The 24,043-nt window shown below is 39.0% G+C and overlaps 1 protein-coding gene and 1 pseudogene across 2 annotated transcripts; one reads left to right on the top strand and one right to left on the bottom strand.

Moving 5' to 3' along the window:
• Window positions 1–11,194: 11,194 nt before the first annotated feature.
• LOC143875652 (strychnine-10-hydroxylase pseudogene) lies at window positions 11,195–12,061 on the top strand (annotated as a pseudogene).
• A 1,262-nt stretch (window positions 12,062–13,323) lies between these two features.
• LOC143875494 (cytochrome P450 CYP82D47-like) lies at window positions 13,324–19,871 on the bottom strand. Of its 2 annotated transcripts, none has more exons than XM_077377060.1 (3): window positions 19,553–19,871; window positions 15,993–16,649; window positions 13,324–14,058 (listed from the first exon to the last, which is right to left on the bottom strand). In XM_077377060.1, exons 1-3 carry the CDS (start codon window positions 19,766–19,768, stop codon window positions 13,435–13,437), a joined length of 1,497 nt encoding a protein of 498 aa, XP_077233175.1. In that variant the 5' UTR covers window positions 19,769–19,871; the 3' UTR covers window positions 13,324–13,434. The 2 variants fall into 2 exon arrangements, with proteins under 2 accessions (XP_077233175.1, XP_077233174.1); XM_077377059.1 differs by lacking the exon at window positions 19,553–19,871 and adding an exon at window positions 16,925–17,362.
• Between the last annotated feature and the right edge of the window lie 4,172 nt (window positions 19,872–24,043).

Genomic DNA, 24,043 nt, shown 5'->3' with positions numbered 1-24,043 from the left:
CAAACTTTTAGTATGCCTTGAATATCTAGTATCTTTTCTGGACATTAGACATGTTTAATGGAAACAGGCTTTGATTATATAGAATGGAGTCCATTTTCTCCCTTGTAGTAGCCATGTAAATCAGCTTGGCTCCATGGTTTATACTAGTGGATTGACCGCAACTTTTCCAACTATTTCTAGTTTTCAAGAAAAAAATTCAAAATAGTAATCTTTCAAAAAAATTCCTCCTATTCATCATGTTCTTCAAATGGATTCTTCTCTTGTAGAAATGTTAATTTTCCTAACAGGGATTCTGTTCAAATCAAGATGATTCGTGCTAAAGATGGAAAGATTTAACTTGTTGATGGAAACTGAGCACAAAAATTAGGATACACTATGATCCCCGATGAAGAGCTACAAGTCATTCAAGAAGATCCACATAGAAGAGAGAGAGAGAGAGAGAGAGAGAGGAACCTATAACCACTTAATTATCTTACACGCGCGCACGCACACACACACACACACACTAATACACACATCCATGGAGAGGAACCTATAATCAGTTAATTATCTTGATGTGCATTGCTCCCATTTTTATTTTATTTTATTTTGAAATCATTTTATTTAAAACATTGGGGAATGTGGTTAGTTTTCCATTGGACTAATTCTCTTCATAATTTATGACTCCTTGATGAGAGTTATCTTAAGTTGGCCTAAAAACACATCTTAGCAAAAATGTATAACACACCCACCCCCTAAAGCAGCTTGGTTGGTCAATGTGGGCCACACTATGGAAACTCTTTTCAAACAGAAATTACAAATAACCTTATGCCTGAGCTCATATTGAATTATTGACTGAATTTTGTGCATCTACCATCCATCAACATCCCCCTAAATCAACTTGGTTGGTCAATGTGGGCCACACTATGGAAACTCTTTTCAAACAGAAATTACAAATAACCTCGTGCCTGAGCTCATATTGAATTATTGACTGAATTTTGTGCATCTACCATCCATCAATATCCCCCTAAATCAACTTGGTTGGTCAATGTGGGCCACACTATGGAAACTCTTTTCAAACAGAAATTACAAATAACCTTGTGCCTGAGCTCATATTGAATTATTGACTGAATTTTGTGCATCTACCATCCATCAACATCCCCCTAAATCAACTTGGTTGGTCAATGTGGGCCACACTATGGAAACTCTTTTCAAACAGAAATTACAAATAACCTCGTGCCTGAGCTCATATTGAATTATTGACTGAATTTTGTGCATCTACCATCCATCAATATCCCCCTAAATCAACTTGGTTGGTCAATGTGGGCCACACTATGGAAACTCTTTTCAAACAGAAATTACAAATAACCTTGTGCCTGAGCTCATATTGAATTATTGACAGAATTGTGTGCATCTACCATCCATCAGCATCCTATTGATATTCTACAGAAGAAGATTTTTCGGCCTTGCTTATTTTGAAACTTATGCTAAAGATTCTGTATGAAAAATATGTAGATTAGGAGCCTACGCCACACCGACTATAAACCTAATTTTCCAGTCTTCTCTGCTAGAACTTAGCAGTTCGGTCATTGAGCAGCTTTTAGAAAAAAAAATTAATATCGATCATCGATACCAAAGGGTGGACATTTCAAATCTATAAAAAAAGGCTGTCAGGTACGAAAATAGACCATTTAGGACGAAAATACCCCCTTGCCTTTTCCCACCAGCTATGTACGCTCTAATCCCTAAGCTATTTAACCTACCACCTTTTCTTTTCTTTCTTCTTCCCCAAGCAAGTTCCAACGTGAGAAACAACCATTGCCAATACCTGGGTTGATGAAAAACAGCCATTGCCAACGTAAAAAACAGCCATTGTTCTTTGAAAAAAAAAAGGGAAATGTTATCCGCACTACCATATTTTGATGAGGACTCTCCTCACTTTATTAAAAGTACTGTATGGCCCGCACCATAGGATGATCCAACCCGTCCATTAGATGGGCCACAGCCTAAATAAGTTGTGCCCCAAAAAGCATTTCCATAGGTTGATCCTAACCCTCCGATCAGAATGTTAGAGGGTTTATCCTAACCCTCTATAGATCGGAGGGTTAGAATCAACCTATGGAAATGATTTTTGGGACACAACCCATTTAGGCTGTGGCCCATCTAATGGACGGTTTGGATCATCCTATGTGAGGGCCATACCGTACTTTTAATTAAGTGAGGAGTGCCCTCATCAAAATACAGTAGTGTGGACAACATTTCCCAAAAAAAATACCATTACTTACTAAACTACTTGGGTGATAAACATAGCTTCAAGTATGTCTAAATTATGGTTCCAATAGTCGTACTTGTGATGGGGACATTCTAATAGTATGAAATTGGTTTTGAAACTGATCATGAGTGTTTTAAACCTTTGGAACCATTACATAGGCCCCGGAACCACTAGGGAACCATATTATAATTGTTCCGAGGTGTTAAGTGGTTCGAATAGTCTAAATTATGGTTCCAAGAGTGCTACTTGTGATTGGGACATTATAATAGTATGAAATTGGTTTTAAAACTGATCATGAGTGTTTTAAATATTTTGGAAAAATTACAGTCTCCAGAACCACTTGAGAACCATATTATAGTTGTTCCGAGGTGTGAAGTGGTTCCAAGAGTCTAAATTATGGTTCCAAGAGTGGTACTTGTGATGGGGACATTCTAATAGTATGAAATTGGTTTTGAAACTGATAATGAGTGTTTTAAACCTTTTGGAACCATTACATAGGTTCCAGAACCACTTGGGAACCATATTATAGTTGTTCTGAGGTGTTAAGTGGTTCCAAGAGTCTAAATGATGGTTCCAAGAGTGCTATTTGTGATTGAGACATTCTAATAGTATTTTGAAACTGATCATGAGTGTTTTAAACCTTTTGGAACCATTACATAGGCTCCGGAACCACTTGGGAACCATATTATAGTTGTTCCGAGGTGTTAAGTGGTTCTAAGAGTCTAAATGATGGTTCCAAGAGTACTACTTGTGATTGGGACACTCTATTAGTATTTTAAAACTGATCATGAGTGTTTTAAACCTTTTGGAACCATTACATAGGCTCCGGAACCACTTGGGAACCATATTATAGTTGTTTCGAGGTGTTAAGTGGTTCCAAGAGTCTAAATGATGGTTCCAAGAGTGCTACTTGTGATTGGGACATTCTAATAGTATTTTGAAACTGGTCATGAGTGTTTTAAACCTTTTGGAACCATTACATAGGCTTCGGAACCACTTGGGAACCATATTATAGTTGTTCCGAGGTGTTAAGTGGTTCCAAGAGTCTAAATGATTCCAAGAATGCCACTTGTGATTGGCACATTCTAATAGTATTTTGAAACTGATCATGAGTGTGTTAAACTTTTTGGAACCATTACATAGGCTCCGGAACCACTTGGGAACCATATTATAGTTGTTCCGAGGTGTTAAGTGGTTCCAAGAGTCTAAATGATGGTTCCAAGAGTGCTACTTTTGATTGGGACATTCTAATAGTATTTTGAAACTGATGTTTGGTACATTAAGTGATTACATAGTGGTTCCAAGGTGTTAATTACATTAGTGTTTGGTACATTAGTGGTTCCAAGTGATTACATAGTGGTTCCAAGACTCAAAATTGTGGTTCTAAGATTCCAACTAGTGTTTGGTACATTATAACAGTATTTTAGTGGTTTTAAAAGTCATCATGGCTGTATCATTGGTGTTTAAAACCTAATTAGACAATAAATTGTAACAATTTAGCCTCAAGGCCTTGTCGAGAACCTTAGTGAAGAGATTTAACTTGATTCACGTGAAATAGTTTTCAATGATTGTACATTTGTATTTATTTCTTTATTTCCTTGATTTTGATTCTGACCATTACTTTGGATGACATAGTAAGTGCGTGTTTGGCGTACCGTTTAAAACACCGTTTGGCGTTTGAAACACCGTTTTGGGGCCAAATGGCCGTTTGGGAGTGTTTGGGTGCGCAGCCGCCGTTTGAAACGCCGTTTGGAACACCATTTTGAACCCTCAAAATGGCGTTTTGCAAACGGAGGGGGGGGGTCCGTTTGCAAAACGCCGTTTTGAACGAAGTTTTTGGGCTGTGGGTTTTTATGTGTTTGCCCTCACCAAAACCCATTTTTACGTATATGCTTGCGATTTTATGCGTTACGTCAAATACCAAAAAACTGGGGGTGTTAATATCATTCTTGTGGACACAAATTTGTTAAATTGTTAATATTTAATTCAAAATAAGGGGCTGCTGATATCATTATATGATCACTTAATTTTGATTTTTTAAAGACAAAAGAATTAAAAGAAACCCTAGTTTCTTACTTTCTTCATCTACTTTGCAAAGTTGCAAACCCTCTCACGCCTCACTGCCTCAGCGCCTCCACTCGTCCGTCAAATCCGACAAATCCAGCCGTTAAGAAGAAGAAGGAGAAGAACCCCAAAGGTATAGCCATTTTTTTTTGGCAATTAATTTTAGTAGTGTTTGAATGAGATCCTAATGACCTTTTAATATTGGGCCTAATGAGAGAGTAGTTGAGTTACATTGAGGCCAACCAAACAATGCCCTTTTTGGTCATTTTACCACTAAAACTCTGTTTTGAGGCATTTGCAACCAAACACACAATACCTCCGTTTGCCGTTTAATATGCCATTTTGATCTGGCCAACTAAACATGAAAACGCCGTTTGGCAAAACACCGTTTTGTAAAACGGTGTTTTAAAAGCTATTTCAAACGGTACGCCAAACACACCCTAAGTACTCTTGGGTGATCTCAGAACAAAATTGGTGGTTATTTGTGCAATATCCAAATATCATCTAGAAGACTCTCGCTTTGAAACCACAAAATAGTAGTGAGATCTAAACTCCGTGTAGCTAGATATTCTAGGCTACCCTCGAAAGATTGTATAAAGAACAAAGTGAGCACCTACATAAGGAAGAAAGACAAAAATAACAAATTCAAATCAACAAAAATACAATCTTGGAGCTTAATTTCTCTCATACACTTGTAGATTGTCCTCCACTATGATCGATTTTTCTAGACCTATTCTACATCATGATCAAAAGTATAGTCATCTAATATCTAATAGGACCAGGGGCAATATGTTGGATCCATTCCCTGATGATTGGTTTCCTTAAGGCCTTGTTTGGATTGCTGGATTTTTTGAATAGGATTCAATATCCTTTTTTTTTGTTTTGAAAAATGACAATTTCATTGATACTATGAAAATTACACTGGGGACCAGGGGTCCCAACTAGCATTACATAGAATCAATTAAGGGTGGCTAGGAGCAAACTCCTAGGCCAGTAACAAGCCAAAAGGGCTCTTCAGGGTCAACTAATACAGTGAGGTCTACACTTCCATACGCTTCCACCCTGGTAAAGACTATTTCACTTCCCTTTCAAGTTCTTCATCTATTATCCTTTATTTCTTGAGGACCTGCTTTCCTCTTGATAAAAAACAGAGAGAAGACAAGGCATTCATCAAAACAGACTTGTCATCACCATTTAGATAGTCAATTAGTTTGTGCTTTTAGACAAGTCGTAAAGAACGGAAAAACTTCCTCCATACTATATTGGGTCTGAGACTCTGGCGGGTAAAGGAAAAAACCTCTGACCCCTTGCCTAGGAGTCTCAGAATCATTCTACACAAAAGGTTCACTGCCACTAGCCGGATACCCACCGCCTTGGTCACACCTCATTTTTGCCTCCACACAACCCTTTTAATGAACCCAAGTAGCCATCTTCCAGAGCAAAAGGGAGGGGGTGGATTCTCCTGGATCGTCAGGAGATGTCATTCCTCCTTTGGTAATGGTAATCGAGATGGAGAAATCTGTCTTAAGGTTTGAGAGCCTTAAGACACTTGATATTTGAGCTAGAGATCATCCCACCCAAACACACCTACCATTATTCTCTAACTAAAATTATCGACGCCTCCACTCATTCATTTAAGAGAGATAGCTCCCCTTTTGGTTTGAAGACTCTCATTCTCCCTTTGAATGAGAATGATCTAGAGAGGGGAATCTTCAAAAGTCCAGCCATTTTTTTCCACAGCTTTCTTGAACTTCTTCTCTCTCTTGCACTGTCTAGAAGTTCAAGAAAGCTGTGGGAAAAGATGGCAATCCAGGACTTCTTCTTATTTATTTTTTTATGGGTTCTTGTTCCTCTCTCTTATATATAAACACATGTTTGTATGTATGCACTACAGTGCAATTGGGATAATGTTTTTGGGTCAACGTTTCCTATACACGGCACTATGCGATAGAACTCTTGTTTTTATTTTATCTTTTATCTTTTCATTTTAGATTTTCTTATAATTAATAACATGCTTTTCCATATTTGTAGCAATCACTTGTGTTTCTTCTTGTGATTGACCTTGCAGATGAACAGATCGAACGGTCCCTATTCTTGGTTTCAATGCTTTCATTTTTTATTTTATAAATAGTTGACATTATTCTTACTTATCTCTCTCCTGTTTTTTCCCCTTTTGGACAGATAATCTGCAATTTCTTTGTGGTGAGAGAAACCCAATACAGGCAGCAAACAGAAGAAAAGAATTACAACATACTTATATAGTTATATGTAAGCAAAAAAATCACATCTAGATGTTTGATGATCAATTGCAATTGGGTTTTCTCTATATTGGTTATTGAGCAAAAAAATCACATGTGTTTGGGCCCTCAAGCTCATATAAGCTATATGAGCTTCAAGCTTACAATCATTTTCCTCTATATATATATTCCATCTTAAAAGGCATTTCGCAGCTGATCTGTTGCATGTCAGACCAACCACACAGTGAATGAAGACAAAAACTATTGTCTTCATTCATTTTGTGGCTGGTCTGAAATGTGACAGACCAGTTGTAGAATACTAATGGTTGCTCTAGTGTTGTGACCAAGACAGGAATCATCGAAGTCATCACTAGAAGCAAAGAGAAGAAGGGCTCAACTTGGAGCAAGTCAAGCCTTGGTGGTCATCCTACAAGTATTGAAGATTCAAGGAAGCCACATGCACAAAAGCAAGATAGAAGACTCTTCCAAGTGAACACCTCATGCAAATGCCTAGAAGACAAAGACTCAAGAAGACTCATGGTTCATTTAGTGTATAATAGAGTCCTCTTGGCATGAAGTCATTTGCATGAATCCATGTTTTCAAAACCATTTAAAATGAATTTTGAGAAACTAAAAAAGGTGTTTGAAAACTTAGGAAAGAAGCCCAAAGACCTTGGCCCATGACCCTAAGTTTTTTATTGGCAAAAATAAGGTTTTAAGACAGGGCCGGTCGACCGGGGTCTCCTGGGCAACCGCAAAGGGGTTGCTGGAATTCCAGCAATCCTCCAAAAATATTGGGCCGGTCGACTGCGCATATGCTCTTGGAATTTGTGGAGCAATCCAGAAAGGTCTTGGCGGTCGATTGCCTATAGCTAGGTCGACCGCGGATAGGTTTTGAACGAAAATTTAAATCAAACAGAAAGCCCTCGGCGGCGACCGCAACAACCCCGGTTGACCACGGATGTTTAAAATTCAAAATTAAAAAGGAGCACCCGATAAGGGCAAGCGACCGCGACACCTCCGTCGACCTCCTCCGTCTGGCAAAGTAGCCGTTGGAGCTTGCGCAACCCACTTTTTCTTGGCCAAATATTTATAGTTTTGCCCCCAAACGGTCATAAATGAACTTGAGCTATTTATACCCCATTCAAGACCTTCCAAAGAACCTTTTGAACTATCATTTTTCAAACCCTAGAGCTTCATACTTGAAATCAAAATAATTCTTCATCTACCTCTTGAGAGCATTTATTCTTGCATTTACTTCTTGTCAAGAGGCACTCCTTAAAGCTTTGTTTGGTAATCATTAGGAGTGATTGTGAGCTTGAGTGGATTGTATTTGCCTACAAAGAGGCTTTAAGAGCTTTCATTTTCCTTTCCTTCTTGTATTTGCAAAGAAGAGTTGTACCATTTGAGGCGGTATGCGAAGAGGGTTGATTTCTTGGAGGCAGTTCTTGCAAATAGGGTTTGTTCCCTTGGAGGCGGAGTTGGTTGTAAGCCCGGAGATTCGGCGCGTGGAATCTCAACATAGTGAAGGTAAATCCTAAGGAAAAGACAAAGTACTTGGGTAGTGGAGTAAGTCATTTGTGACCGAACCACTATAAATCTCCGTGTGGTCTCCTTACTCTTAATCCCCTTCTTGTGTGGTGTAGGGTAAATTCTTTCCCTTATTTACATTGCTAATTCAACAAGGGTTAGTAAAATCTAGGTTTAAATTTCACACTGTCCAAGTAGTTAGAAGAAAATTTTAAATAACCCAATTCACCCCCCTCTTAGGTTGCCCTTTGGGATTTCACTAGCCCTCAAGTCTTTCCTCACTGTTTCTACCCAAGTTGTATTCGGTTTGCCCCTCTCTCTTTTTACTCCATCAACTTGGCACAAGTCACTCCAAAAGACCTACGTTGGATATGCCCAAACCATCTTAAGCACTGCTCTCTCATCTTCTCTTCAATTGATGCCGTCCTCCTAATATGATTATATGAGATAGAGGAACCCGCAAGTTGGTCTGATATTTCATCAATCTCTCTAGGGAACTGCCACAAAGGATATGATCTACTCTGTAATCATCTTACCACATTTAAGGAATCACCCTCTACTATGACTTCATCTATGCGATCTTGCTACAACATCCTTATTCTTTGGTGCATATTGGGAATCGGCGACCCCAATAGGGCCCGGAAAAGCTCATATTGTATTCCCAACCTCATCTCTTAAGATCCTGCCTATCCCCGACTGTCCAGGATAGCCCATACTTGAACCTTTGATATTCAACTTTAAAAATACATTGGTAGGAGGCTCCCACACCTGATGAATAGTTGCCCCTTCCTCCCTACTATTACAAACCTATCCCAGCCTGTGCAGGATAGCCCATACTTGAACTGTCGAAATTCAACTTTAAAAATGTATTGCTAGCAGGCTCCCACACCTAATGAATACTTGCCCTTTCCTCCCTACAATTACCAACTATTGACCAACCTTGCCACAATTCATGAGCTGAAACATTGCAAGTAGTTAATATGTAGTTATAAAGAAATTTATATTTAAAAGTAATTTAGTAGTTAAAGGACTTTGCAATTATATGGTTTTAAATAACTACTTTACATTTATATTGCTTTAGTTAATATATAGTTATAAGGTTTTACATAAGATAGAGGAGTTGGCATGGCAAACTAAGTTTTCCCATTACATATGATACAAATAAGGTATGTACTAGCTAATGAGAAATTCACATGAATCATATTTGTTAAATAGCCATTATGAAACCTAAATTTGTAAGGTATTTAATAGAACATGAAAATTTTCATTTATTAAGTTTTAAATAGCTTGAGTGAGTGGACATGACCAGCAAAGTTTTAATAGTTATAGAAATAGACAGATAAAGATAGATGTCTTTTAGATCGTCCATATTTCTTGTACTGTCTTGACAGTTATGAAAGGAGACTATCCTAATCCATCTTACTTGTTTAATGTATCTAGGTTACGTCATTTAACCATTTTTATTTTTATTGTTTGACATGGTAAGAACCAAGGTTTTAAATTTCGTCCGAAATCCGAAATCCTCAAAACGTACAATATTTCGGTCGAAATTTCAGAAATTTCGGTAATTTTAGAAAAAATATTTTTTTTTAATCCTTTACCAAATTTCAGCCCAAATTTCGAAATTTCGAGGCCTTTTACCAAATTTCAACCGAAATTTCGGTTTTGGTGGGGACCGAAATATACCCCGAAACCGAAATTTAAAACCTTGGTAAGAACTATTTTGATAAAAGAAACAAACCACCAGGCCGAGCGGGTCTTGCAGAGAGACAAGGTAAGAGTAACAGTACAATAAAAAAATAACTTGGGGAAGAAAATCAAATATTTCCAAGGACAACTAAGATTCACCCCTTCCCTTGCTAAACAATTTGCCTAACTAATGGGATTTGCTAACGTCCATCGCAGAAGGCATTTCACGGATGGCCTGTTGCATGTGGGAGCAGCCACCTCATCAATGAAGACAAAATCTGATGAAAATTGAGCTTGTGTGCAGTGGCGGAGCCAGGATTTATACATATGGGGATGAGTCTTCATGTTTAGAAAGGATGATTGTTTCATTATCAATGCCATAGAATATGTCTTTTTTCAATGTCGACGACTCTTCATTTTTCTAAAAGCAATACATGATTGTTTCATTATCTATGCTACAAATTATATCTTTTTCAATGTAAGTAATCAAACTATCAGTCATCCATTGATCTCCCATCCAATTCCGTAATTGACTCAGAAAAAACTCTCTCAATTGTAGCCGTTGCAACTGGTAGAATTAAAATTGATCTTCAAATACCAAAACGTACACTCCCATGGCAATCAACCCGAACCGACCTGGTTTTAAGGTAAAAGCTCAACCCGAATTCCTACAAACATCTACCCATGTTGCACCTCTAAAATCAACAAGCAATAAGCATTTTTTTATGGGGGAGTTATAATGCGTAGAAACTGAATGGTTCGGATCAACCAAAGGTGTGATGTATCAGGCTTTGGTTGTGCTGTATCGTGTGCACCACATTATTTCAAGCATGTCTCTTAATGGGTGTCATTATAAAAACCAAGGGGTGTGTGAAGATCATAATATCTCACATGTTAAGAGGAACAATACAAAAAAATAAAATAAAATAGTATCTCCAGAAACAAAAGTAAATCAGTCAAAGAAATGGATTCATGAGCAAATTAACTTATTTAAAAACAACATTTTTATATGGCATAAGCACATTTAGTTCAATATTTTCAAAAAATAATGTACGGCCCACACCATAGGATGATCCGAACCGTCCATATGATAGGCCATTTCGGTCTTTTCATCTTCTAAATACCCTTGTAGAACCATCCATGCATGTAAAATGGACGTAAAACAAACTTTTATGCTATTTACGAAACCTAGTAATTTCAAATCCATATTTCAATTTGATTGCGAGTGGTGCTTTATAAGTCAAGTGGGCCCTTATAAGACAAACTTGCATTTTTTCTCTCCTGAGGATGATAGCCCTATGCAAGGGTGAGCCATCAAATTGGACCAAGAAATATAACTAATGGTTACAACCTCCTCTTTGAATGCATAAATACGCATGTCTATCGCCTTCTTTTCATCTCCATTCCTCAGCTCAGCTATACAATGGATTTGCTTCTCCAAATCCAAACTATTGCTGGGTTATTGGCCATATTTTTCTTCTACAAACTTTGGATTATTACGAGAAGAGAGAGTGACAAGAGTAAGAAGGCACCGCCTGAAGTTCCTGGCGGATGGCCTATAATCGGACACCTCCATTTGCTAGGAGGCAATGAGCCGGTCGCTCGAAAGCTCAGCGCAATGACAGACAAGTATGGGCCTGCCTTCATGATCCGACTCGGCTTGAATCCCATACTTGTGGTGAATAGTTCAGAGTTGGCAAAGGAATGCTTTACTACCAATGACAAGATTCTTGCTGCTCGTCCACAGAACGCCATCGGAAAGTTTTTGGCTTACGATGGAGCCATGTTTGGCTTCACTTCTTATGGTGCTTATTGGCGCGAGATTCGTAAGCTAGCCACTGTTGAGCTTCTCTCCAACCATCGACTAGGCATGCTCCAGCATGTTCAAGCGACCGAGATCGACATTTGCGTTAAAGACTTGTATGGAATATGGAAGAAGAATGATTCACGTCCAATTAAGATAGAGATGAAGGAATGGTTTGAAACTCTTACATTTAATGTCGTGGTTATGATGGTTGTGGGGAAGCGATATTTTGGTGTAAATGTAGCTCATGACGCCCTCGAGGGCGAGGCGAGGCGGTTCCGAGAAGCTATGGATCGACCACACACGTGGGTCCGACCACACACGTGGGTCCCGTTGCAACTTCCAAAGGTTCACCATTATGCGAGTGCCAGCTGGGACATGAAAGCCGTCCACTTGGCAATCTTCGATTGCCGAGTGTGGGACAGAGAGGGGTGCAGCTGGGTAGAGGCGCATTGTTTCCTTGACGATCGCTTGAAGGTACACTAGGTTATTGATGTCGGATTCGTCCACATTTCTATCCTTACCTACGTGGATGTCCAATTCATCTTGTGCCTTCTTTAACACATGGGGATTGTTCAGTAGCAAAGAGAGGGCCCATGCTAGGGTTACGGCTGTAGTATCTGTGCCACCTAAGATAAGAGACTACAAAAATTGAATGCAAAGTTGTTAGAAACCATATTGGAACGATTGATAATAACTTATAGTCTTACTAGTATTCCATAAAATGATGGGCCCCAACCTAATGCATAGGTTAGGGGTAGAGGGGCGTAATTGGTGGGGCCCACTCTATGCATGAGTATGGTAGAGATGTAGGGTCCTTGGAGCCGTCGTAATGAGCGAACAATGGTATTTGGAGCCGTCATGAGCAGACAGGTGATCTTCAAAGTGAATGGAACATCGTAGTTGAGGTGATGGTTGAATAATGCCGTCTCCGGCGTCTGAGGTGGGGATGGGAGGTTAGGAGCAATCCGTGAGAGGTCAGTTGACTGGAGAGGGTCCCCCTTTGTATAGGCAGGAATTCCAGTATCTTGGGTGCGATGTTATGGTGACAAGGACCGTGTATATTGCTGGAGATGCCAGCATGACAGTGCATGCCTGTACGATCCTTGACGATGATTCGACCGGATAGGAAAACTGGTGGTGATAGATTGGCGGGTGGCTGAATCCTGACTTTAATAAGGCGAAACATAGATATGTGGCAGATCCTAGAGAGGTCAGTTCATGATGACGGTGAGCTGTCAAGGAGCTTCCTTGTAGAAGACGTTATACGGCTCGGAGGAGTGAAGTGAGGGTTAGTTGGAGTCGGTCTTGGCTTCTGAGATGGCCGAGAAGTTCAGCAGGGGTTGTGGTGCCACATGTCGTGATCTGGGGTCGCATTGTGTGTGTTGCTGGACGGATCTTGTGCCACGTGGCGTGGTTAGATTCCAACCCCAATACTATACTTTGTTGAGAAATAATATCCACACTCCTGTTGGGGGTTCTACACAAAAGCGAAGATCCCACATCAAAGTGAAGTGAACGAATGGGTGTGGATGGGCTTACAAGGACCTGGGCACCCTCCTCTTAACATCTAGATTTTAAGAGTGAGTTCTACCTGGGTCCCAACAACTCCCTTGTTTTCACAATGCACTCCTTTATCAAATACAATTTTTATAGTCCATTGACCTTTCTGGGGATCTATTACAACTTCAACAGTTAAATAATTTGGGAAGTATAAAACCAAGACTAAATTAACAAGAGCGCAGATATCATTTCCCATACTATTTCACATAGATAGAAGAAAAATACACGAAGCTTGAACTATCATCAGGCAACCAACAGCAATCTTCTTACATTACTTCAATTTTTATTACCCGCTACTATTCATTGAGCTTGGAAGGAAGTCGTCCGGTGAAGAGGACTTCCAGTGGGGTAGCTTTGGTAATGTTCAGCCCTAAGCCCTCCGACATGTCAACAGGTGCACCCGACGGGGTCGACATATCGAACCCATGAAGAAGACGAGCAAGCGCCAAGTGCATGACCTGCAGTGCGAACGAGATCCCCGGGCAGGACCTTCTACCGGACCCAAACGGAATGCACTCGAAATGCTGGCCCCTTATATCCACATCCACATGAGTAGTGAGAAATCTCTCAGGCCGGAACTCTTGTGGGTCCGACCACACGCGTGGGTCCCTTTGCAACTTCCAAAGGTTCACCATTATGCGGGTCCCAGCCGGGACATGATAGCCGTCCACTTGGCAATCTTCGATTGCTGAGTGTGGCACATTGAGGGGTGCAGCAGGGTAGAGGCGCATTGTTTCTTTGATGATCGCTTGGAGGTACACTAGATTATTGATGTCGGATTCGTCCACCTGTCTATCTTTGCCTACGTGGATGTCCAACTCATCTTGGGCTTTCTTTAACACGTGGGGATGGTTAAGTAGTAAAGAGAGGATCCATGTCAGGGTTAAGGTTGTAGTGTCAGTGCCACCTAAGATAAGAGACTACAAAATTGAATGCAAAGTTGTTAGAAACTATAATAGAAGTACTGTAGGAATTCTAAACTCAGTGGTGCCCTTGCAAAAATGGGATGAAAGGGCGCCCCCAATGGATCCAACAAATGCACTATGGTGAAGTGGATCTATTGGGGCGCTCTTTCATCCCATTTTTACAAGGGCGTCAGAAATTTTTTTTTTTTTGAAAATTCTGCAGTCAAAGAAACCAATCCAAAAGGTCGGCTCAGACTTTAGAACCAAGTAACTATAGCCTTACTAGTATTCCATGCCCATGCTATCCATTGGTCAAACAGGTGGGCCAGGCCCCATCAAAATATGTGTAAAATGGTGGGCCCCACATTATATAATAAACCAGATTTTGAAACCCGTTTCTTGAATTGAGGAAACTGATTCCTAAATTTTGGGATTCTTTTCTTATTTTTTTAAAGTTTAGAACTTAATAAAAAAATTTCCAGTTACATTTATCGAAGGAATTTAATGTCATTTGATGTTTTAATTATTATGGATGGACCCCTTGTTATAATGATAACTTAAAAGGGTTTGCTAAGGTCCATTGCAAAAGGGTTTTCGCGGCTGGTCTGTTGCACGTCACACTAGCCAACTCGTGAATGGAGACAAAAGCGGTTGTCTCCATTGACGAGGTGGCTGGTCTGATGTGCGACAGACCTGCCGCGAAAACCCTATTGCTATGGACGCTAGCAATTCCCTAACTTAAAATTAAGAGTTTTGGAGATATGCTAGATAGTGCTACATATATTAACTAGGGATTTGCTAACTATTAGCAAAATGGATAGTTAGCCGACCCCATCTAGTTTGGGACAAAGGTTTTGTTGAGTTGAGTTGAGAGCAAAATGGATAGTTAATTAACTCCCTCATGTAGTCTTCCATGTGGTGCCTTCTGTATTTAATTCCCAAGTCCCTTAATTCAGGGTTGAAAGGTTGGTTTTAGCTAAAAAATCTTTTTGTGTGGGCCCATCCAGCATCGTATTAGCAAGATAGTAACACTGACCGGCATCGGTATTAGACGATGACAAAAATAATAGTATTATGTACATTGACCCTTGAAATGTATTTTTGTCTTGCTTACGAAAACAGAATCCCATTTTAAAAGAGGGAAGTGATATATTTTCCCCCTTTTCCTTTCCCGGGCCACCTCCTCATGTGTATTTATGACTACTAGTTTTCAGGCTACAAGCCTACAAGGGGTGGCCAGGGGAAGAAAAGGGGTGAAAATCATTCTCTTTCAAAGACTTATCCTATAAATTTAGGTAGTTTGTCATGGTGTATGACTTGTCCACGGGGAAGACATTTCTTATTCATTCAAGACAAGATATTCAATCAATAAAGAACCATTTTCACGGTTTGAATTGCATCTACTAATATAACCGAAAACATTATTAAAATATTTTACGAGAAGGTTTTATTGAAAATGTTAGGAAAAATGGACAAAAAAACAAATATTTTGAATTATGACTTGGAGACACTAGTTGGAAAAAAAAAATATATATTGTAGCCACTCAAAGTTGATATATAGTCCAAGGTTTAAAATAAAAGTTTCGGTACGGGTTTCGGACTAAGGAATTTCAAAATTTCGGTCGAAATCTGGTACACAACCCGAAATGATTATTTTATTTAATATTTAATTTAGGTCGAAATTTCGGTAAAATATTAAATTAATATTAAAAAACATTTTTTTTTTATCAAATTTCGGAAACACCGAAATTTCGGCCGAAATAAATGACCGTTTCGGTTTTGGTCAATTTCGGTGTCGGTCTCCACCGAAATCCGAAATTTAAAACCACGATATAGTCTGCACTTCATTCTGATTTCGACCGAAATCTGGAATTTCGGATTTTGGTCGAAATTTAAAACCATGATATAGTCTGCACTTCATTCTCAAAGTCTTTGGAATAGCAACGTACCAGACAAGTTGCCTTGATGATGGTATCTGAATCGTAATCGTTGATCTTGGCTTCATCAACGATCGACAACATCACATCCATGAAATCCTGATCAACATGACCACCCTCGTCGGAGATTCTTTTCCGGCGATGCTCCTCCAGCCAATTGGAAAGAACATAATCTAATTCTTTAGCTGTCTTCTTCATGGTAGCTTCATGACCTTGAAGATCAAACCACTTCAAAAAAGGTAGCACATCGGACACAACAAAAACTCCGACGAGGTAAAGCAATTGACTCAACTCATGTCTAAATCCGCTCCCCTCACCCTTCTCACCGGAGTATCTTTTTCCGGTGACTATCTTCACGACAACATTCATAGTCAATTCCCCAAACCATTCCTTCATCTCTACCATAACTGGTTGTCTATTGTTCTTAACCCACAGTCCATACAAGTCCTTTATGCACGTATCAATCTCCATGGCTCGGATGGGCTTGAGTAATTCAAGCCGGCGGTGGGACAACAACTCGAGCGTGGTTATCTTGCGTATCTCTCGCCAGTAGGGCCCATAAGGGGCGAGGCCCACCATGGCGTAGTTGTAGCCCAAGAGCTCACCGGCGGCAAAGGTAGGACGATCTGCAAGAACCTTGTCTTTGGTAGTAAAGCACTCCTTAGATACCTGTTGTACGTAGAAAGTAAAACATACAAAGATTGGTCAAACAAGCTCCCATATGCTCTATGAGAGAATTGTTAAAAAAGTTGTGTTAATTAACATTTTTCAAACCCGAAACCTAGATAATCTGACCATGTATAAAATTACAATATGTAATTAACATAACATGTAATTAGATAAGAGAACCTCATGCATCATCTAGGAAGAAATTGAAAGTCACTCTAATCTACACAATCTCAGTATGAAAATTGCTATCAACTAAAAATTCCAACAATATATACCTCCCAACTGCTCACGATAAGGATGCGGCGCATACCCATCCAGATGGTTAAGGTGGGTCCGTACTTATCTGCCATGGCGGCTAGGGTTCGAAAGAGGGGTGCACCGCCGCCGAGCAAGTGGAGGTGGCCGATTACAGGCCAGGCACCCGCTGGTTCGGGTGCCTCCTTGGTTTTACTCTTCTTAGTCCTGGCTCTCCACAGTTTGTAGAGAAGAACCACGGCAATAAGCCCAGCAAGTGATTGCAAATAGAGAAGAAAATCCATTGCTGGGTTGTGAATGGTGAACTAAGGAGCATGGCCTCTGTATTTAAGTCCATTGGATGACTATTTTATTATTTAATTCCTTGTAGAGTTCCCGTTGGACTCATATGTAGTATGGACAATAACGTGAGATTTAAGTTTTATTTAGTTGCTTTTATATATTTTAACCAACAAACCGCTTTTTTAATAGATTTGAGTGTGAGGCTGAGACTACGAATTCTATCGATTGCTTGAAAAAACATGTTGTTAAAATTGGCTGAATAGAAGATCAGGGATTATATCAGTAGGGGCCCGTTTGGATACCTCCCATTTTCTATTTGGATTTGGAATTGAGTTTTCAATACAAATTGAATAGATCCAGCAGCTCATGTAGAGGGAGACAGAGAGGGAAGGGGGTACTTTGTAGTGGAGGGGAGAGGTTGAGGAGCAAAGAGGGTGAAGGAAACTGCCAGATCTATCGATTTCTAATTTCTAATTTCCACAGCAAATTTAGAAATCTGATTTTTTTTTTCACTGTCAGGTGCTGAATTAGAAATCTAAGAATTTGATCCGATCCAAATTAAAACGCAAAAAGGGCTGCAAATGTGAGAAATCCAAATCAAAATCTTCATGGCATCCAAACGGGCCCTGGAGGTATTTTATGTTGTGGGAGTGTATTTCTACTGAAGTACAGGTTGGAAAAATGTACAGTGTGGCACACTTATTTAGATTATCTAAACCATTCCTTTGTTAGACCCGTCCTAAATAGCGTCGTTAAAAATTGTTCTTCCCAAGATGCTACTAAATCCTCTGATATATTTGGTGTAAAATGGATAGATCAGAAAGTTCATCAACAACTATGGTATGGAAACCACTAAAAATTAAAACGTTCTAATCATCCTATGGAGAATATGGCATGGCTATGGCATATGTTGATCACTATGGAGCTAAGATAAGGTAGTCATTCCAATCTATGAATGGAGTCTCTGAGAATCTACAAAGAATGTGATAATGGATGAAGAGGACATCTTATTATTCGAATGGGAGATGATAAATTCGCACCCATTGTAGGATTATTCACACCCCTTATAAGGTGAATTGTGGCAGACTTTAACGGTTTTTGATTCCAAATCACGTTAACAGGGGTGCACGATGGCAACGTGGGAGCCACGAGATTCTACATCGGGGCTTCCGAGATCTTTCCCGAGGGATATTTCTATCCTCAGAGGCAAACAGGGGTCACCTCGCCTTGAGCTCTGATACCATTTGTTAGGGAATTTAATTGGATAGAACTCACCCCTAAAAGCTAGCTTTAAGAGGGAGGGTGCCCATTCCCTTATAACCCATCCACATCCACTCATTTTTTCTGATGTGGGATGATTTGCTTTTGGGTGGAACCCCAACAAATTTATTAATTGAACTTTTTCTACAAAATGCTAGTACGTCCACATAAGGTTCTAATATGTGGACATACAAACCAATCGGAACCACACAAATCCTATTTTCTATCAATGATCGAAAGTCATTTGAAAAATAACCCGAAAAAAAGGAAAAAAGGAAAGAAAATATTGGCGGATCTATGAAGCAAACTTAAGCCCATTCGAGTTTACTTGATCGGCAATTATTATAATATAAGAGTGTCCAAGGCAAGTTCACAAATCTTATTTTAAGGCCCCTCGGAGAAAAGCCACCCATGGGATGAATTAATTGAATAACTTAAACCCCACTATGATGTCACCTCTTTTATCCTGAGAAAAAGGAGACATCAAAATGAAATTTGCGAAATCACCTAGACGCTCTATATTATAATAGTAGCCCATTTCGTGAATTGACTAGAATATAGTAATTACGGTTATACATATGACAAAGCCAATCATCTGATTAATGGATTGCACACATGTGATTAAGAATGGTAATAGCTATAGATAGAATAAAGTTGGAGGCATTAAGGGCTTCTCCGGATACCTATGCAAATGGTTTTAACCTTAAATATGATTATTTGAAATAGGGAAATGATATCAGCACTACCATGTTTTAATATTTTCATTAATGCATGCATCTTGTCTTTTAGTGTTTAAAGAGATGTCAAAAGGTTATGACAGTTACCAAAAAGCTCTTACAAGCCAACTAAAATTGAAAACACAAGCTGAGTTTATGCAATTATTAAAACTTTGTAGAGCCAATATCAGTAGCCTTTGAAATAATGTGTTAAATAGCTTTAGAATGTTATAAGAGGAATACTAAAGCTATTAACATATGTAATTAACATAACTTGTAATTAGAGCGGAGAACATCATGCGTCATCTAAGGAGAAATTGAAAATACTCTAATCTACCCAATCTCTATATATGAAAATTGCTATCAATTAACTAAACATTCCAACAATACCTCCCAACTGCTCATGATAAGGGTGCGGCGCATACCGAGCCAGATGGTTAAGGTGGGTCCGTACTTATCGGCCATGGCTCCTAGGTTTTGAAAGAGCGGTGCACTGCCACCGAGCAAGTGGAGGTGGCCGATTATAGGCCACGCACCAGCTGGTTCGGGTGCCTCCTTGGTCTTACTTTTAGTCCTAGCTATCCACAGTTTGTAGAGAAGAACCATGACAAGAATCCCAGCAATTGATTGAAGTCCATAGCTGGGTTGTGAGTGCTGATCTAAGGAGCACGGCCTTTATTTAAATCCATTGGATGACGATTTTATTATTTAAACCATTGTGAAAGTTCTAGATGAACAAATAGTAGCGTGAAATTTAAGATATTTAATTACTAATATTTTAAACCACAAACAGCTATTTCAACAGAATTGAGTGTAAGGCTGAAACTACGTGACAGGAAGTTCTATCGATGGCTTGAAAAACACATGTGGTTAGAATTGGCTGAAGAGAAGATCAGGGATTCTATCAGAAGAGATTGTTTATGTTGTGGGAGTATATTTCTAGTGAAAAATGTACAGTGGGGCACACTTAGATGATCTAAACCACTCCTTTGTTAGACCCGTCCTAAATAGACATGCTTAAAAAAATTATGCTAAAACTCTGATCCACAGATTTGGTAAAGAATTCCTTTATGAGGGTGGTTAGTCCCCATTGACTTTAAAGAACCCCAGGAAACTTGAGGAGTAACCCATTAGTCCTACTCGATTCTTGGCTTCCACTCTCAAAACCCAAGTTAGCAATGAGGTTCAAGATTTAGTCCACTGACTCCCCCAAAGATCTTATTCTCTTGTTAAAATGCCCACAGCCCACCTATGACTCTTTCACAAAATGGGTAGAACTTATAAGTTATGATTCGGTAGCTTCTTCTCTCATTACGAAAAATTACCAAAGAAACCTTATCTCATGAAAAAATGAGGAAAATCCTTATACTATATTATATAAAGCGTGAATCAGAGGTTAAAGTAATCCTCACTTTTTCGTTAAAGTTATCCTCACTTTTTTGTTATTTCCATTCATGTCCCACAGCCCAGCACAATACCTTTTGCATTGACATTTCTGATTTTCTTTAGGGGTATTCTCGGCATTCATGTTGGGCAATAAATACCCTAGCGCAAATGTCCAAAAATAATGCCCTTAACTTTTTCTTTTACCATTAACCCCTTTCCTGATATCTAACATCTATCTCTATGAGAAATTATTTAAGGGTAAAATCGTAATCTACATATGAAAAGTACCGACACATGGTACCTGTCTATGACAATTACGGCAAAAAACTACCAAGAAGAGGTAAAGTCATATGACAATGACGAAAGAACTACTTTTATTACTCATGAAGGACACTTGCAAAATATTGACGGATTCCGGCACCTGAAGAGGAACAACAATTATGGAAACCTCTATCGATTGGAGGGCTAGGATCAGCCTATATCGATTGGAGGGCTACGCTCAACCTATGGAAATGATTTTACGGGCACAACCGATTGATGGTGTGTTCCATCCACGATTTAAAATTTTGGTTTCGGTAACCATTTCGAACCTCACCGAAAACCAAAATTTCGGTCCGAAATTTGGTAATTTGGTTCTAAATTCCGGACCGAATTTTCATAATTTCAGACCGAACTGAAATTTTGAATTCCGAAATTTCGGCCGAAATTTTGTAACACTTTTTGTTTTAATAAATAATGGCAGTTAATCGAAATTTAGGACCGAAATTACTGAAATTTCAGATCGAAATTTAAAACCATGGTTCCATCACATGGACGGTTTGGATCAACCTATAACCCTCTATAGATCGGAGGGTTCGGATCAACCTATTAAAATTATTTTTGGGGCACAACCTATGTAGGCAGTGGCCCATCTAATGGACGGTTTGGATCATCCTATTGTACGGGCCATACCGTACATTTGTCTCCGCCCTGCTCAATTTTGCAGGGGTATATTTGTCATCCCGGTCACTTACTTTGCCCTTGGAGAACATCCAAAAGTTATCGCTTTCATTCCCAACTTTTGCTTAAATTCTTTCTACATCTTATTGTATTTTAGGAAAAGTTCACTGTGTATCCAATTTCTGATGGCAATTTTTGTCAATTCCAATGCCAATGACCCTTACATGTCCGTCCAAAGACTCCAAACGAAATCCTATTATCTGCCCGTTTGGCATTCGCTGGATTCCCTTCCTAAAAACTCCACTGCTCTCAACCGCCTCCTTCTCACCGCCTCTCCTCTCAAAGTCTCGTTACATGCTTTTGTTTTTGCTTCTCTTCTATGTCCTACTCTGGGTATCGTTTTCTCTTTGAACATAAATATATTTTATTTTTATTTTTCATTTATTAAAGAAGGAGACTAGGAAGAACTATATATGGATTCCGAACCAGGCTATTCTCCCTCCGGCAAACAAACCAAAGATGAGTTTTCTTGCTTCCTTTTGTTTTTCATTTTTTCACTTTAAATGGATGGATTTTAATTAGGGATCCTGAGTTTTGTTTTGGTTTTTAGGATGACCAAATTTTAGGGGATTTCCTCAAACAGGGATTATTAATTTTTTTTTTGTAGGAGGATTTTGATTGTGCGCTTTTCTCTTCTAAAAGAGGATTTCGATTTTTCGGTTCTTTTTGGCTTTTTCCTATCACAAATTTTGGTTCTGGGTGTTCTTTTCTTCAATTTCCTCGAATTGGGTCTTTTATTTAAATAGATCTCTAGAGTCTTTCATCAATTTCTTCGTTATGCCCTGCCAGTTGTCACCAGGCAAAACCTAAAAAAACATACTACATCCCTTCATCTTCTTCCCAGACTCATTTCAAGGTAATGTGAGTTAGTGTTTTATGAAATCCCTCATCGGATGCCTGTCAGTGTTTTATGAAATCCCTCATTGGAATGTAAACACTGGGACAACGATGATTTCAAGTTATACACTGAATCCACAGGTTGATTTTCACGAAAGCTCATTGTTGGGGCTTTTGGATTATTGGAAATTTTTTGGAAATGAAAAATATTTATAAAAGTTATGACTTCTTTGTATGCACAGAAAAAATAACTCGAACCGATCCTAATTTTTAATTAGAAAGAGTTTCAATGTATGATGATTTTCTCTAGATCAACTATAATCATATCATTTTCCTAAAAATTGTGAGAAGAAAAAAGTTCTCCAAAAAAAAAAAAAAATTCCGTCGACAATGTCTTTCTTGTAATCCAAACAGGGCCAAAATTCTCTAAAATTGACCAACCGCTGAACATTATGCATGCGTGCTGATATGCTTGGCCGAACCGATCATATCCGTGAGACAATGGATTTAATGCTATGTTTTCTTCTCGTATGAAATTCAATATTAATGCGTCTCACATCAAAATTAGTTGAAAGTTTCGATATGAAAACTAAGTGTTTGAACAAAATTTATCATTTTGTAGAGTGCTTAAATGATATGTTTATCCTTTTCTTTGATTATACCTTATGCTTTCGTAGTAGCATCTGGAAATTAACTTACTAGAAATAATTTTCAATAAGTAAAGGGCGTGTTCGCAACCATAATTTAAATGGTTGCTGCCCATTTTGTAGGTGCTCGAATGTAGCGCAATAAAATCCAAAAAAGGTAGTTCTGCAAGCTGCAAACTAGACCCGCTAAGCCCATTTCCCCAAAAAAGGATGAAAATCTGAGGCACGACTGGGAGTCGCTTACTTCGATTATCATAGATCCATTTCTACCCGATTCTATAGGGGTGGATGACAAGTGTTGCCGTACACACCCAAAATCTTTTTAGAAAAGGTGATTCTTAAAAAAATGGGCGAGAAAAAGACCACAATACCCTTCTGACATGATGACAGTAACGTCAATCATTATCTTAAAGTTAGATTTAATGTATTTGATCTTAGCTGTCATCATATTCGTTCGTTTGAACATATGTTTGAACCTAAAAAAGCGTCGGGTTCGTTTTAATCGTTGTCGTCTACAATAAGCAGAGACTGTTTGATCCTTGACAAGTGAAAGTATTTTTATGTACTTAAGATTCCGGTGGCGTACTCCAGAATCCGGCGGCATACTCGATATGTTTGGAACACATATTTGAACCTAACAAATCCAACAGTGTACTTGATATTCCGGCTTCGTTCTCGATATTCCGTCGGCTTACTCGATACGTTTCGAACACATGTTTGAACCCAGAACATCCGACAGCGTACTTGATATTCCGACGGCGTACTCGATATTCCGGTGGCATACTCGATACATTTGCAACACATGTTTGAACTAAGAAAATTCGACAGCATACTTGATATTCCGACGACGTTCGCAGCCAAAAGAGATGTAAGAAATAATAAAATATTCAATGACGTAGCCGTTCTAAGCCAAAAGAGATGTGAGAAATAATAAAATATTCAATAACGTCGTCGTTGCATAAACTTGTCTTTTTGTGACTAATTACTCTGTCTATTTCTTCTACATGAGGAC

The sequence above is a fragment of the Tasmannia lanceolata genome, unplaced genomic scaffold, assembly GCF_043159265.1.
Source record: "Tasmannia lanceolata isolate RefF3 unplaced genomic scaffold, GAP_Taslan_0.1 ptg000004l, whole genome shotgun sequence".
In the NCBI taxonomy this organism is placed as follows: Eukaryota; Viridiplantae; Streptophyta; class Magnoliopsida; order Canellales; family Winteraceae; genus Tasmannia; species Tasmannia lanceolata.
Note: the sequence above shows the minus strand (reverse complement) of the source record. Positions and strands in the feature narration are given on the sequence as shown.

Excerpts from the sequence above, each read along its gene's own strand:
- LOC143875494 (XM_077377059.1), bottom strand. The coding sequence starts at position 17,188 with ATGGATTTTCTTCTCTATTTGCAATCACTTGCTGGGCTTATTGCCGTG. Across the intron at positions 16,650-16,924 it reads TTATCGTGAGCAGTTGGGAG|GTATCTAAGGAGTGCTTTAC; the intron begins GTATATATTGTT and ends TACGTACAACAG. Across the intron at positions 14,059-15,992 it reads TCATCAAGGCAACTTGTCTG|TCTCTTATCTTAGGTGGCAC; the intron begins GTACGTTGCTAT and ends TCAATTTTGTAG.